Raw genomic sequence first — 15,282 nt, 5'->3', positions numbered from 1 at the left:
TCAAATAAAAAAAGTCTTTCCTAATGCAGTCTTTTAAGCCCGATGCTACGGGTTAGGATATAATTGGAATAAAAAAAAACGGCAAAAACAAAATTTAGATTTAAATCTCTAATCAGTATATACTATACAAACAGGTGAGTGATTTGATCATCAGGAAGACATGGGTGCGATGTAAAAATAAAATAAAAATAATACTTCTTTTCAAATAGTGGCAAAATCTATTTGTAATAAAGTTGCAAATGATTGTGAATGAAGAAAAATAAAACATATAATCACTGTGTTACGGTGTGTGCTTTTGACTTGACTTCTCAGTTAAACATTTTAGCGTGACAATTTAAAACAAAAACAATAAAACAACAATAATAGTAAGGGGAATTATTCCGGATTGAGTGAAATAGCACATTGTAACAAATTATCGGGGGGGGGGGGGGGGGAAACGATGAAATCGAATCCATTCCACGGTGCATCAAAATCGAAGGCAACTCTTCAGCCAAACACGTAGTAGTCGGTCCACCGGCAAAAACGCGTGCCCACCACTACTACGATTAAGCTACCTTCTAAAGCATGTACTGTCATCGCACCTCACAGTCCTTTTTCGTGGCACTGTTGGCTGTCGCTGTGTTTGTTTGCTGTGTGTTGCTGTTGCTGCTACTATTGGACGTTGGTATCGATGACTGATGCATCGGCAACCCGCCGAGCGATTGCTGATGATGCGGCAACTGTTGCTGGGAAGGTGGTGGTACCATGCCTAATGGTAGCATTGCAGATTGATTCAAGGACAACGGTACCTGTTGCTGCTGATGTTGAAGGTGATGTGTAGTAGCGGTCGAACCGAACAAACCTGCGGCCGACGATGTACCGAAGGTGGTGTTTGTACTCGCTGCAAAGTCCAGCAGGCTCTTGAACGACATCGAAGTGTTGGTGGTGCTGCTGCTACTACTATTGCTGGTGCTGGTAGTGTGCGACGTATTGCCCCCGATCGAGGACATACCGTACATGGTTGCAAATGCGCTTCCGCTCGGATTACTCTGCTGCTGGAGTGTCGTGCCAGCAGCGCCATTCGTCGAGGAAGCTGTTGCTGCTGCCGCTGCTACTGCTGCCGCACCCATGGCCCTTTCGAACGCGGTTGGCGAGCTACCGACCAGATTGGCAGCATTAAGCAACCGTTCAATCATGTTCTTGCTAGACGTCGCGGCCGCTACTTCCGCTGCGGAGATTGTAAGGTCCATCGATCCTCCTCCGGCTGCTGATGTTGCATCACGCGAAGGTTGTTTACCTGCACCATTGTCCATTGCTGCCGGAGATGTGTTGCTTACCGATTTGTCACTGGCATCACAATCCGCACCTTGTGCCCCGGCAGCACTCTGCTTGGACGACATCACGTACCCACCGCCAGCAGAATTACGTGCCAGCTTGAGACGAATTGGCGTGATGATCGGTTTCTCGGTCGGAGCCGCCTGTGCTGCAACCGTACGATGATCCATCTCGGGCGAAGGTTGTAACGATTGTCCCCGGCTGTTGGTGTTGTGTATCGCCGCCAGATCGATCACAAGTGGATCGGTTTCGGGCGATGAGCTGCATGCGCTGCTCCGGGTCGCTGTTCGTTCCTCGTTAACGGGTGTTTTCTGAGGTGAGCCGCCGCCAACCGCAGTGGCAGTGGTCGTCTGAGATTGTGGCGATGGCGCGTGTGATTCGTCCGACTGTACCGGCTTCTTCACACCGAGCCTTATCACAATCCTTGGCGGTTGCTGCAATGCCTGGTCCTGATCACCCGTTACAGCCGCATTACAGATGATCTCCACCTTTTTCTTTTCGCCCTTGTCGCGTTTATGCTTTTTCTCCTTCTTGCGCTTCTTGTGCTCGCTGCCACTTCGATCCCGATCTTTGTCCTTGTGCTTGTGCTTCTTCGCCTTCGGTTCATCATCTCCACTGTCTGCGGCTCCCGCTGTATCGTCATCCGCTGCACCACCCGGTCCATCATCCTCGAAGCTAATGTTTTCGGCGTACATCATGTACTCACGCTTCAGGTCCTCCAAGCTCGGTGGTGGTACACTGCAGGCAAGTCGTTTCTTCGGAGGTCGCAAACTGCTACTGCTAGTGCTTGGTCCAGCATTCAGTGATCCCCCCATGCCGTACGGACCTCCACCATCCACCATTCCGGAGCCCAGCTTGATCTTGAGTTTCGGGGCTTGCTGTGGTGTTTGCTGGCTGACCGCAGTGACCGTAGCCGTGGAATTGGTATTCGCTCGATTATTACGCGATCGTCGCTTTCCACCAGCGCCACCACCGCCACCCACACCACCAGCTCCAACGACACCAATGCCACCACCACTAACATCCTCCATCGACAGATTCATAGCGGAACCGTTTGCTCCCGGACCTGACGATGCTCCGACTACACCAGCCACCCCGACCGAACCTCCCACACTGCGACGTCGTTCCGCCATCAGTAGCTCGTGATGATCGGCCGTCTGCGGTACCGATGCCAGCTGGCGCAACTCACGCGACATGTTCGACGAAAGCTTCTTCCGATGGATACCACCGTACTCTTTGTAGTCGTCTTTCGTCGGCATAGTACCGAGCGATTCTACCGCTTTGGGGAAACCGACCGTCGTACGATTACCATGTCCAACGCCACCAAGAGACATGCCTTGCGCATGGTGATGATGATGATGGTGAAGGTGATGATGGTCGGCAGATTGTAGCACAGCCTGCGGATCGTCCTGATTCATGTCCTGGTTCCAGTACTGTCGCAACAGTTCCTTCTTGCGCATCCGTCGCAAGTTGGAAGATCCTGCCGCACCACCAGCTACATTACCGGCTACTCCGCCAACCCCACCAACAACACCACCGACAACACCCATTCCTCCGCTAACGCCTGCCGCACCCAGTGGAACGCCCATTGTAGACGCCAAACTGATGGATTGCTGTAGATGCGATACGACCGCGGATGAAGTGGATGAGCCTGCTGGTCCTGCTGCACCGGCACCGTAAGCACCACTGCTGTCCAGCTGTGCCAGCGGACCCTTGATCTTCAGCTTCATGATATTGCGCGAATCCGCCAGTGAAGACATCTTGTGGTTGTGCTGCTGTTGATTGGGCGCCGCAATAGGCAACAAGCTGTCCGAATCGTTCGTCTCCTCCTGAGGCTGCTCGAGCATCGGATCTTCATTGAGCATCGTACCGGACAGGGCACTTCCTGTCGCACCAGGTGGCGTAACGGACGGTACAAACGGTGCACCCGTAGCCATCGAACCAGTCTTTAGCACGTGGCTTGCTGCGGTCGATTCGGAGGTAATGCTACTACTGCTATTACTGTTACTATTGGCGGGGGCCGTAACAGCAGCCAGTAACGAGGACCCACCAGTGCTGGTGGTATTCGTCTGGACGCTCGTTTGTGCAATGGAAGCCGCAACAGCCGACCGATTACTAACCGAATCGGCCTTCAACGCTGACTGCAGCTCATTCTCCATATCCTCATCAATGTCGGCCAACGTTTGATCGGCCGTCCCGCTAGCAAACACCCCGAGCAGCTGATTGTTGTACGCGTCCGTATTGCTGGACGATTCGAACCCACTGTTGTACGTGCGCATATCAACCGGCCCAGGCAATACGGCCATATCGGGCAACGAACTCGCCGCCACACTACTTCCCGTTGATCCGTAAGCACTGTTTGCGCTTGCTCCACCTGCCCCCGTTCCAGCTCCTCCGGTGGCCGTCCCATTACCGCCCGCCACCCCGCGACTGGATTTAGCATCCGGACCACCGGTCGCATTACCAGTCTGTCCTGCACTGCCCGGCCGGCATCCGACGTTCGCACCGGATGCATCGGCCGAACGGCCATCGATCGAACGTCGCCGATCACGCATATCGCGCAACTTACCACACACAATCACCTCATCGAAGTCCAGATCGTACACCGTGCCGATAATTTTGCTGTGTATCGTGCCACTTCCGAAGCATCCGAAATCGGCACCCGGACCCATCTGACCAAGGTGATAGCCTGCACCGTGCGACTGTTGCTGTCGGCTGTTGGCAGCACCGCCACCGCGTCCACCAATGCCACCACCACCAGTGCCAGCTGCACCACCAACCCCTCCACCAGCTAGATTGGCAGCTGCTGCGGCGGCCGCTTCCCGTGCCGCTTGCGCTTGTCGTCCCGAACCTGGCGGTCTTCCACGACCTCGACCACGGCCACGACCCGGTTTACCCGTTACGGTCGTCTCACCACCACCCTTCGGGCCACCCTTTCCGGTGGACGAAAGTGAAGGAGATACCAGGCTGCCGCCGCCACCACCGATGGCTTTCTGCAGCTCGTACACTGACGACGTGGCGGATACGGCTGCTGCCGCCGTTTTGGGGCTTTTGCCCGGAGAGAGCGATTTCGTACCCGTAGCCGTCGTTAGCGAGGGTGGCGATTTTAGCTGATGACCACCTAACGGATGAACCATCCCAGCTAAAGCACTGCCGGCACCACCACCATTGCTGTCGTTCATCAGCAGCGGATGGTGATGATGATGGTGGTGATGGTGATGCGATGGGTGATGTTGTTGAAGATGGGGTGGAGGAGGTTGTTGCTGTTGCTGCTGTTGCTGTTGGTTTTGAATGCGCGAGGAAGAGCGGGACGATTTCGTAGGACTTTTCTTGGAATTAGAATGTCCCACACCGACCAACATATCCATCCCGACAACATCGGTTTGCTGCGGTTGATGACCAACCTGCAACTGATGACTGTTGTGTCGTTGCGGTGTGCGTCGATGTTGGGGAGTACGCGGTGTACTTCCACCACTACTCGTTCCACCATTTCCTCCACCGCTATTAAGCAGATAGTTGTTTTGCTGTTCGGTCGGTGTCGGTTGACGACTCTGTTGCTTGTTGGGCGAAACGGCCATTCCTCCCAACGGTGATGACATCTGATCCATCTGCTTTTGTTGTTGTTGTTGTTGTTGGGGACCCCCAGGCTGAGCCTGTGCTGCACCACGGTGAGGTGAAACCATTGCATCACCACCCAAACCCAGACCATGATGTGTCATCGGAGGCACACCGGATCCAAGGCCGGAGCCAGGCGCAGCGTGATGTTGATGTTGATGCGATTTTCCCGCATTCGGAACAGTTGTCTGGGGTGGCGTCGGTTGCTGATAGCCCGTGTTACCAAAGTTCGGTGGATATAGACCAGCTCCAGGAGAGGGAAATGGTACGGGGACACTCGCTGGTGGGAATAAGGAAACTGCTCCTGGATAGTGTTGCTGCTGTTGCTGCTGTTGTTGCTGATGATGAGCAGAATGTGAGTCGTTCGAAGAAAAGCCGTACGGTTGTTGCTGTTGCATCGCACTAACACTGTTTGAAGTTCCGGTATTGCTGTTGTTAATCGGCTGACCACCACTCGGAGCATTTTGGATGTCCATGAAGCTGTTCAGATCGTTCAGCTTACGATGCTGCTGCTGCTTCTGAAGCAGCAAGTTCTCTTTCTCCTGCATCACGGCACATTCATGCTGCTTCTTCTGTTGTTGATCGATTGAGCTTAGCCCATCACTCGGTTGGTTCCAACCACCACGACGACCAACGACTGGTGGCTGTGGTGATGGATGCTGCTGTCGCTGCTGCTGCTGCTGCTGCAGATTATCGAACAGCAGCATTGAGGTAGCTTCGTTCTGGTTCGGAACCTTCATGCCCTGCATGAAGTCCAACCCGGGTAGTGGATTGTGCATGTGATGGTGCTGCTGCTGCTGCTGTTGATGATGATGATGATGGTTTAGATCGTTGCTACCTCCACCAAGTTGCTGCTGTTGTTGCATAGTTGAATGTAGATGGTTTGTCATTGCACCGCCATCGAACAATCCGGCGCCACCGGTTACCGGTCCCGCCGCACCGTGCGTCGTCTTCTCACTGTCCAGTGCGCTGACATTGTTGTTGTTGTTTGTCTGGTGGCTGTTAAGCATACGGGCTGCTTCCATGCAGTTTTGTGCGAGCTGTGCCGTCGATACGGTATTACCACCGAGCACACTAGAACCAACGGACGTCGGAAGTGGGGCGAGCGGGTGCAACATGGACGGAGCCGTCGTTGAGATAGCGGGCGCTACCGATGATGGCGGTACCCAGCGCTCGTCCGACGGTCTCGAGGCAAGATGATCCAAATGATCCTCCTTTGCGCTCTTGTTGCCAAGCTGGGATTGCGATTGCTGACCAATAGGTTGCAGTTGATTGGTTGGTTGTGGTTGTTGTTGTGTTGGTTGCTGAACGGCGACCATTTGCATGGCACCAGACTGTTGTTGTTGCTGCATTGGTGCTGCCAGTTGACCCAAAGGACTTCGATCTGATGTGGCGTTGTGGAATTTGTTAAACGTGCCATACTCCAGCTCCGGTTGCAGTTTATCCTTCCCACTGAGAAGTGTGTCAGCAAACGTTGATGACGATCCCAGTGGATGTCCTGTCGATCCGTCCTGTTTGGCTCGTTCCGCAACGAAATCCGCCACTAACATTGGCGACTGCGTTGTTGGTGCTGCGACTACGGCTCCACCGTCCAGCATCATCATATCGTTATCCTTTTTATCTCCCTGTACTCCGACATCATTTAGACTCTTTATCGGATCGCTACCAGTAATGAGAGGAGTTGCGTTGGAGTTGGCCGTTCCGTGAGACTTTTTGTACTTTTGTCGCAGCTTCTCAACCAAGTTAAGCGTTTCCCGTTGCGTATCTTCTTTGCAATCTTCCATGAACGGGAAGTTGAGCGATTGATTTAGCTCGAACGTGTCGTCCGTTACGGAGCTATCCTGTGGCAGCAACAGATCGAATATCGAAGGCGTACCAGTATCACTGTTGACAAGCAGTCCAGCGCCAGCACCAGTTCCATCGTCCTTGGAAGAGCTGTTATTGACCGATCCGAACCCACTTGCGTCGCATATGCTCGATGTTGTTGTATCTTCGCCAAACGCTGTACCACTGTTGTTCAGCTGTAGCGACGAAGTGGAACTATCGAACGAAGGCTGCTCAACAATGCCCGACGTAAGCGATGAAGTTTGCTCAACAGGAGCATTAACAGAAGTTTTCTTGCTCGACTCATCCTCCTTCACATCCACTACCGATGGTAACGAATCCTTCAGCATGCTAACGCTATCAACGGATGGTTTCGCATCGAGTAGATTTTGTGTCTTTGCATCCTCTTCGCTTTCCAACGCTTTCCGTTCCAATGAGCTTCTACTATTAGCTGCTTCAAGCTCTTCCGGTAGCTTCTGTTCAACCTTTGCCTCATTGCTAGCGTCCTCAATAACAACCACATCGTCATTAGAGCGGGAATCTTCCACCAAGGAAATAATTTCAACACTCTTCGTCGTCGGATCAATCTGTGATGGTTCTTCTGTTTTCGTCACCACATCGTTAGCAATGTTCGCAGGAGATGAAGATGTCGTTGCTGATGAAAGCTTTTCCTTCGCTTTCCGTTGATCGGCGGAATCTTCATCGGTAAGCAGCGATATTGCATCACTTCCAGAAGCATCGAGACACTTACTGTCAACTGTTGGTGGTGTTGGTTTGATGTCAGTTTCTTTTACCTTTTTCAGATCCTTCGCTTCAAATTCACTGACAGAAGGATCCGCCGCTTCAGACGCCACCATCTTTGGACTACGACGTTTGCGCGACACTGGTGAGCCGGAGGAAATGGGACGCTTCGCTGTGATCGTATCTTCCGAAGCGGGTGTCTCATTTCCTACAGCACCCTCACTTGCTTCCGGCTTTTTCGTTTCATGCTTCTCAGCCTCTACCATCATCTCGCTGGCCTTTCGTCGACCCACATTACGACTGCTTGGAATATCAACTGTCCCAGTCGACGTCTTCCGCTGTTTCTCCTCTATATCACTAGCACCAACAAACACCGATTGCCGACGTCCGCTACGCTTGAGCGGGGCAGGTTCGTTGGCCACAGCAACAAGTGCAGGCGGTTGGTAAGAGTTACGTCGGTTACCAATCGGCTTCTCGCCACCAGCAGCAGGAACATTACTAGCCCCCAAGCAGGAAGACTCATCATCAGCATTGCTTTTAGGTTGCTGCTGCTTGCCATCTTTGCCACCACGTACCGTAGTAGTATCCTTGCCTTTAGCGACACTTGTTCCAGATGCTGGTTTGCTGCTTGGCGTGGAATGTTGCTCCTTCGTGTCGTCAACTTCGTCGGAGTTACTAGAGGTAGCGGTGGTAGTAGTCGAGGGCTTTCGTACTCCCGTCGTACCCTTTCGACCAACGTTGGCACTTTGCGCAACCGATGTTGGTTTCTTGGGATTGACGGTATCCTGTTGCTTGACGGCAACCGACACAGACTTTCGTCGATTGCGTCCAGCAGGGACAACCGGTGGCTCATCGTTCGCTTCATCCGCGCTGCTCTGATTGCTGCTACTGGAGTCACTATCACTATCGGACGACGAACCGGACGACGAGGACGATGAGGACGAACTCGACGACTCGGACACGGACCGTGCTGTACCCTTGTCAAGAAAGGGCAACACATCCTGCCGGGCCGCCGCCGTCGTAGCGCTACGCTGTTGTTTCCCTTTGATAGTAGAAGGAACGCCCTTGGGACGATTCGCGACTGTCGCCGCTTTCTTACCCAACGATGGACTCGTTGCTCCAGCTTCCTCCTCCTCCTCCTCATCTTCCTCTTCCTCACTTTCCGAACCGGAACTGCTTGAACTGGAACAGGACGATGAACTACTCCCACCAGATGAGCTAGATGAACCGGACGAACTTGATCCACCACCGGTAGCGTTCGACTTGCGATCCTCTCTTCCTTTGTTTGCCTGCTTAGGACCAGCTTTAGACGTCGGTGGCACTGTGGTTGCAGCCTGCACCGAAACCTTCTCATCGGTAACGGCAGCAGCCGGCGTTTGGTCTGCCCCGCCGGACGGCTTACCAAGACCGCTTTTGATGTGTTCAGCGGCCTTCTTTGCAGCCTGACGCTGTGGAACGTACGCAAAGATTTCGGGCTGTGTTTCACGCTTCTGTTTCGTATCCTTGGGCAGTTTCGTACCCTTCTCCACGGCATCGGGTACCGGTGAAGTGTCATCGTGAAGACGATCTTTCGCCCGATCTTTCTGCTCTTTGCTGGTCCGTACATTCGAACCTGCGGTTCCACTAACCGGCGGCTTCTCCGACGTATGCCGTTCTTTGGATTTGTTACGCGCAGCAGCAGCAGAACTGGAGGAACATTTTGCTTCCACCTTCGACGGTAGACTTTCGAACGAATCGTTCTGCTTTTTGCCTTTGGTGGTCGTCGTGGCATTTGAACCGGTGGAACGTTTCGTCATTTTTCCACTGGCGCTCTGAACAATTGTTGGTGTTGCGGCAGGAAGCTTAGACTCCGTCTCCTTACGGTTACGATTGCTACCAACAACGACGTTACTACTACTACTACTACTAGTATTGCTTACGATGGAAGATTTTTGCTGATTGTTTCCGCTGTTTACCGGTTCTGCAAGGCTACTGTCAATGTCCGGTTTCGTGGTACTGTTGCTACCACCACCACTGCCCGTACTAACACCGCTCGTGCTTGTGTTGCCGCCTGCCGTAACACTGCCAATACTGTTTCCATCACTACTGCTACTGCTGCTGCTACTACTATTACTACTACTACTAACTTCCCGATCCAGCTGCTTTCTGTTTGCAGTTCCAGCACTTATTAGCGTTCCGCTAGCGGATGATGTTGAGATGGTGGTGGATGTGTTCGTACTGCCCACGTTTGCTGCAATCGACGTAGATAAGCCAGAGGACATTTGACTGACAACAGCAGCAGCACTCGTTTTCATCAAATTCTCCGCTGCCTTTTTAGCCGCTTCACGCTGCGGTACAACCATAAAGTCGGCTAAAAATTCCATCTTTTTCGAGGAGGGTGCTCCCGCAGCAGCGCTGCCAGCATTATTCGTCGTACTCGTATTGGTGACGTCGCCGTGCTTATCGATCGCCTGTTGAGCTTGCTTCTTCTTCGTGCTAGTGGTATGGCCATCTTTGGTACTACTGCTGCCCGTTCTGTTTGTTCCCGGTGCTGTAGCCTTGCTAGAAGGTGCGACCTGCGAAAGATCCGCGCCGCTCGTCGTTCGTTTCGATCCCGAAGTTTGAGGTACACCGGACTGAATAGTTTGTGCGTTAGACGACTTCGTGGACGAAACCTTAGCGCCGGGAAGGGCAGACGTTGGTGTAGCCACCGGTAGCGTCATAGCCGCTACACCGGTCGCTGCAGAGGAGCTCGCTGTTGTAATAGCGCCGACCGCTCGTCCCGCTTTCGTAGGAGATTTCTGTTTTAATCGGTCCGCTTCCTGCTGCAGGTTAAACTCCTTCATAGCGGCTTTCGTCCGGAACGATGGATGCTGCTGCGAATCGCTAGCCGTGTGATCTGTCTTATCCCGATCCGTACTATCACTGTCGGAGTAAATGTCCGGTATCTTCTTGCCCCGTGCATTCGTCGGATTGTTACCACCGGCCGCATTGCTGCTTGCAGCGATGGTCGTCGCACCAGTTCGACCGGCGGTTCCACCGCTTCCGAGCCGTATGTGCATAAGCTCATCGCTATCGTTCGAATCGTCATCATCGTCGGTTAAATGCTTCGCCCGCCGATCATCCGCCAGTTCACGCTCCATCTGTCGAAGCGATTGATTTCGGATATCCTTCTTGGGTAAACTACTGGCTGAGGATAGCTTTTCTTTAACACCAACAGCATTACTGTGCCGGGCAGTTTTGGCGGAACCTGTTGTCCGTTCGCCTGCACCGGTTGGTCGTAACCGTGATTCGGGCATATCTTCGTCACTTGAGCTGTCATCGATACTTCGGATGCTTGATTTTTCAGCCGAAGAAGTAATCGTTCCTCCGGCAGCCCCGGATGTCGCTTTCCGCCGCTTTCTTTCCACGACTTTCGTTTGGCGGGGTTTCTTCTTGGTGTTTGTTTTGTCCACGGTTTCTTCATCGTCGTGTTCCATGTCTGAGGCCGAACTGTTGCTCGTACTTCGACGTCCCGCCGTCCCATTAATGTACGGAAGTTGTTGTTGTTGTCGCTTGGCTGAGAGCTGGTTTTTGGTTCGCTGATTACCACCTGCGGCCACTATTTGCTGCTGCTGCTGTTGCCGAACGCCGTTCACATCGCCTGGCAGCTTCTTACCAGGCACCGGATGATGGTCCTGGCTCAGCTGTTCCTTTTTGCTCACCACCTTCGCTGTCTGCTTGCTGGCGACAGCCTTACTGTTGCTACTACTACTGCTGCTGCTGCTGCTGCTGCTACTGCCGCTACTGCTGCTACCACTGCTACTGCTGCTGCTACTACCACTGCTATAGCTGCCACTACTACTACTACTGCTGCCCCCTCTTCCATCTGCCGCACTGCCATTATGACCAACGGCCTTTGCACTAGCACCTGCGATCTTTGACGTTGACGCCACGGCGGTTGTTTTCTTCCCACTACTGGTGGCACTCACAGCATCATTGCTGTTGCTGCCGCTATTACCGCTATTGCTACTATTTACACCGAATGTGATGCGCTCCACCATTTCGTCCAGCGTCGGCATTGTACTACTAACGGAATTACACGAGTAAAGTCTATCATATATCGTAGGGCCATGGTTAGCGTGCAGTATCGCTTCAAGCATCGCCGGATCGACCTGGTCCATAGACGATGACGACGCACCACCGACGCCGTTTCGCTGATGATTTGTAATCTCACCAACACCACTACCACCACAACCGTTCCGGAGCGCCGTGAGAACGGCCACCTGTTTGTTGAACGTTTGTTCACGCATCCGAAAGAACGAACGGCTTAACTTTTCCCGCCTGCTCACCATGTAGCAGAGATTGCGCACCCGCTCCAAATCTTGCCGCAAGTGCACGAACGTTTTCATCTTCTCAATCTCGGCTTGCTCCTGGTTTTGTGCGTTCGGATCTACCTCATCCGTTTTCGGCGGTAGCAATGGCCGATTATGGCCCGCCTTTCGCTTCAATATCCAGTAGTTGTAGATATGGTAGATACCTTCCTGGTCTACATCGAGCAGATGGCAGCTAATATCCTTCACGCTGACGTGCTTATCGAACTCAGCTTCGATCTCCTGCTGCCGGGCCGCCCGTGCCAGATTCCTTTCCTCCGACGTCATATCTTTTCGCTTTCGTCGCTTCATATCTCCGCTACCTGTGGCACCGCCGCTCCCGGTCGTCGCATTTGTTCCCGGACCAACCGATCCTCCTCCTGCGTTGCCACCACCCGCCGCCTCGTCCTCACTAGCGCCCGATGCTGCCGTCGATGCTCCTGCCACACCGGCCGTATTGTTGTTCTTGGTGTTGTTTCTGCTATTATCACGCTTGCCCTTGTTTTCGCCATGCTTTTGACAGTACGATCGCAGCTTTACACCATCCTCCGCATTCTCGTCCTCAATGATGGCGCGCATCTCAAGCCCGTGGTGAAATGCACACGTTACGTGGTACGCCGTTTTGCAGGTTTTCACCGAACACTGTATGCAGGCACCGACACGTTCCCTGCAGAGTGCGCACACCAGCGCCCACCGGCTGGACGGGATGTTGGAGATCTTGGTGATCGGTTCCATACGATCAACCGAACCGATGCTTACCTCCGGTATCCAGAGGGCACACGATACGTGCGCCCACTTTTGCCCGGATCGGGTCGACTTCATCGCACCGCCCATGTTTGGACAGAGGACACACTTCGGCTTCTGGCCCATCGAGCACGTTCTACATAACCATTGACCTGTGGAACGAGATACGGGAGAATAAGGAAGAAAATGTTTTAGTGATAATGAATGTTGAGGACTTGAGGATTTTTTTTATCTTTGATTATGTGCTGATCTTCTAAGGAATCTTTTCCTCTATTAACACTGGAACAAGCAAAATTAGAAATGTCTGGTCGTTTTTGAGGACGGATATCTCGAGTTGTATACAACCGATTGTTTTCATTTTTTCAACATGAAACATGTGCTTTGTTTTCAGCATAAAACAATTTTGCTCATCATTATAGTCATAATGTTGATTGTTGATGTCCTTTCAAAACTGTCCGCGGTTCTTTGGCAGTTCATCCAAAGAGCAAACCCCTAAACAACTTTTACGTCGGTCTGCCATACTTACCAGACGGTATATTCGTTATTCCATAACACGCTTGGTGTACGCAAATATTGCAGTTATCACAGAACACCATTTCATTCGCTTCCTCCGAGTCCGGCGATCGGCACACATCGCAGATGACATTCTCATCGTACTCAATTCCGAGCCCTTCCTCCGTTTTCATGATTGCTTGGATCTTATCCAAACACCGTCCCTAAAACCCGACACAAAAAGACACAAAAATAGTAATATTCATTATAGCACACTGAAAACGTCCTATGTGCATTGGTTATCGTTATTACCTCAAGTTCTTCCACAACACGTTCGAACTGCTCGTCCGTCACCGGCACCAAACCGGCCAGATTGCGTTCCCCGTTCAACACCTTTAACCAGGCCGCATCGAACTGATCCAGATCGTAGTAGCACACGTTCTCGGCGATCGCGGGCGTATTGGAGAGATAGTGCTGGTCATGGGTAAAGTTTTCATCCTTCGTTATCCGGATGTACTTGTTTTTCGGTCTGAAAAAGCAGAAATTGGTACGATGTGACACACCTGAATGAGGAATACTTCAATTGAGGGGATTCTTACAATTTGAAATCATGCCGCTTCTTGAAGAAACTTTCTTGCAGCGTCGCCACGGACGGTTCGGGCAGCGAGTCGGGATTGACGGGCACCTGCACACCCCGTTCCCATTCCTGCTTCCACTGGTCGGCAATCACCCAGTACTCGTCCGCCGCTAGCGGTTCCGAGTCGGGCAGCTTCATGGCACTGATAAGGTCCTTCCTGCAATGGAAACGGGAGAACGACACTATTTGTTAGGAACTCGGGTCCGAGAGACTGCGTGTGCTCTCACATACCTGAACAGTTCTGCTGGTGCCTCGGGCGCGGTGCGGTTGTAGATGCTGGACATTTTGCAATCAATTACGGAACGCGGCTGCCAGTTTTTCGTCGGTGTCGTTGGACCCCCGCCGCCTCCTCCACTTCCTCCTCCTCCTCCTCCGTTCGGGCCAGCACTCGAGCTGGCGGGACCACCACCGTTCGATGCGGGTGAATCCTTATCGTCCTCCATACCGGACGACGGAACCGGGGGCCGCCCTTTACGCTTTTTGATCGGTGGCGGCCCATCGTTCTCGCCCCGGTTGGTGCGCTTCTGACTCTTTTGAGACATGCTGTCGCTGGGGGTGGGGGAATTTGATTTGCCAGGGTTACGATTACCCACACACACACGCACACACACGATTAGCGCACAGTTGCGCGATCGGTTTTGCGGTGTCCCGTTGCGCTTACATGCAAATGTAAATAGTGGAATCGAACGTCAACACGACCAATACCATCACTGCGACGACTACCAACACTGCGATACTCGCACATATAGTAAGGCGAAAACGGACCACCCCCAAAGGACGTATACTAAAAAAAATCGCACCACGGTATACACACACACGCACACTAGACGTCCCAACCCCAACACGGCACCACAACAACACGTCGTCCACTGTCTCTACAACAGAGTACCACGTCCGTTGATGCGAACAGCGCCAGAGAGACTTGAAGCGTTGTCTTGAGAAAGTATCTTCAAAGTGAACGGATTGCTGCGATCGCTATGTCTCTATTTATCTTCTTCAGCACGATATGTGTCCTGTGTGTGTTTTTGCAGCGTAATTTCTTCGGTCGTGGGGATGGTGGATATCGTTGCAACAACTTTTATCGCTTTTTTTAATGCCTTCCGATTGGCGACTTTGATTATCCGGCATACACTACTATTGCGGAGGGGGGTTAGACCGTTTACACCGACACAGGTGTATGATTGTTTGATTCGGTTGCCGCTTTGCTGTTTATGTTTATGCACAATACTATTGTTCGCCTTTCGCTCTCGCTGCTGTCTCGGAAGGAACGCATCGTTTATTTTTCCACAGGCCGCTGCTGCCGTGTGTTCACGTTTTGTCGGTCGGCTGCTCTCGATGATGTAGACACACGCACACTAAATTAGCTGATCAATATTATTATTTGTATGACGAAAACACGATCTAAAACGATAAGGAAAGAAGAAATTAATTTCATTTGCTATCGGGTAATCGAAATTATTAATAAAATAAACTGAGCATGTGTATTGAAAAGATATTTCACCTCTTGATAAAATAAATTTTAAATACACATATTTCCCTGTCAGGGAAAAAATCTATATAAACTTGTAGTACATCGATTTACAT

The 15,282-nt window shown here is 52.1% G+C and overlaps 2 protein-coding genes across 2 annotated transcripts in view; both read right to left on the bottom strand.

Annotated features, from left to right (window-relative positions):
- LOC126562905 (MIT domain-containing protein 1) overlaps positions 1–15,282 on the bottom strand; it is a 458,992-nt gene that overhangs the window by 320,531 nt on the left and 123,179 nt on the right. The window lies entirely within an intron of this gene.
- On the bottom strand, positions 545–14,390 carry LOC126561236 (PHD finger protein rhinoceros). Its single transcript, XM_050217186.1, has 5 exons — positions 13,930–14,390; positions 13,661–13,855; positions 13,374–13,590; positions 13,096–13,285; positions 545–12,721 (listed from the first exon to the last, which is right to left on the bottom strand). The coding sequence occupies exons 1-5, from the start codon at positions 14,238–14,240 to the stop codon at positions 573–575; spliced, it is 13,062 nt and encodes a 4,353-aa protein (XP_050073143.1). The 5' UTR covers positions 14,241–14,390; the 3' UTR covers positions 545–572.

Source organism: Anopheles maculipalpis, chromosome 3RL (assembly GCF_943734695.1).
Source record: "Anopheles maculipalpis chromosome 3RL, idAnoMacuDA_375_x, whole genome shotgun sequence".
Classification (NCBI taxonomy): Eukaryota; Metazoa; Arthropoda; class Insecta; order Diptera; family Culicidae; genus Anopheles; species Anopheles maculipalpis.
Note: the sequence above shows the minus strand (reverse complement) of the source record. Positions and strands in the feature narration are given on the sequence as shown.

Bases quoted from the DNA above. Each gene is read 5' to 3' on its own strand.
- LOC126561236 (XM_050217186.1), bottom strand. From the start codon at position 14,240: ATGTCTCAAAAGAGTCAGAAGCGCACCAACCGGGGCGAGAACGATGGG. The intron at 13,286-13,373 runs GTAATAACGATA...GTCGGGTTTTAG, and splicing joins GTGTTGTGGAAGAACTTGAG to GGACGGTGTTTGGATAAGAT. The intron at 12,722-13,095 runs GTAAGTATGGCA...CTCGTTCCACAG, and splicing joins AATAACGAATATACCGTCTG to GTCAATGGTTATGTAGAACG.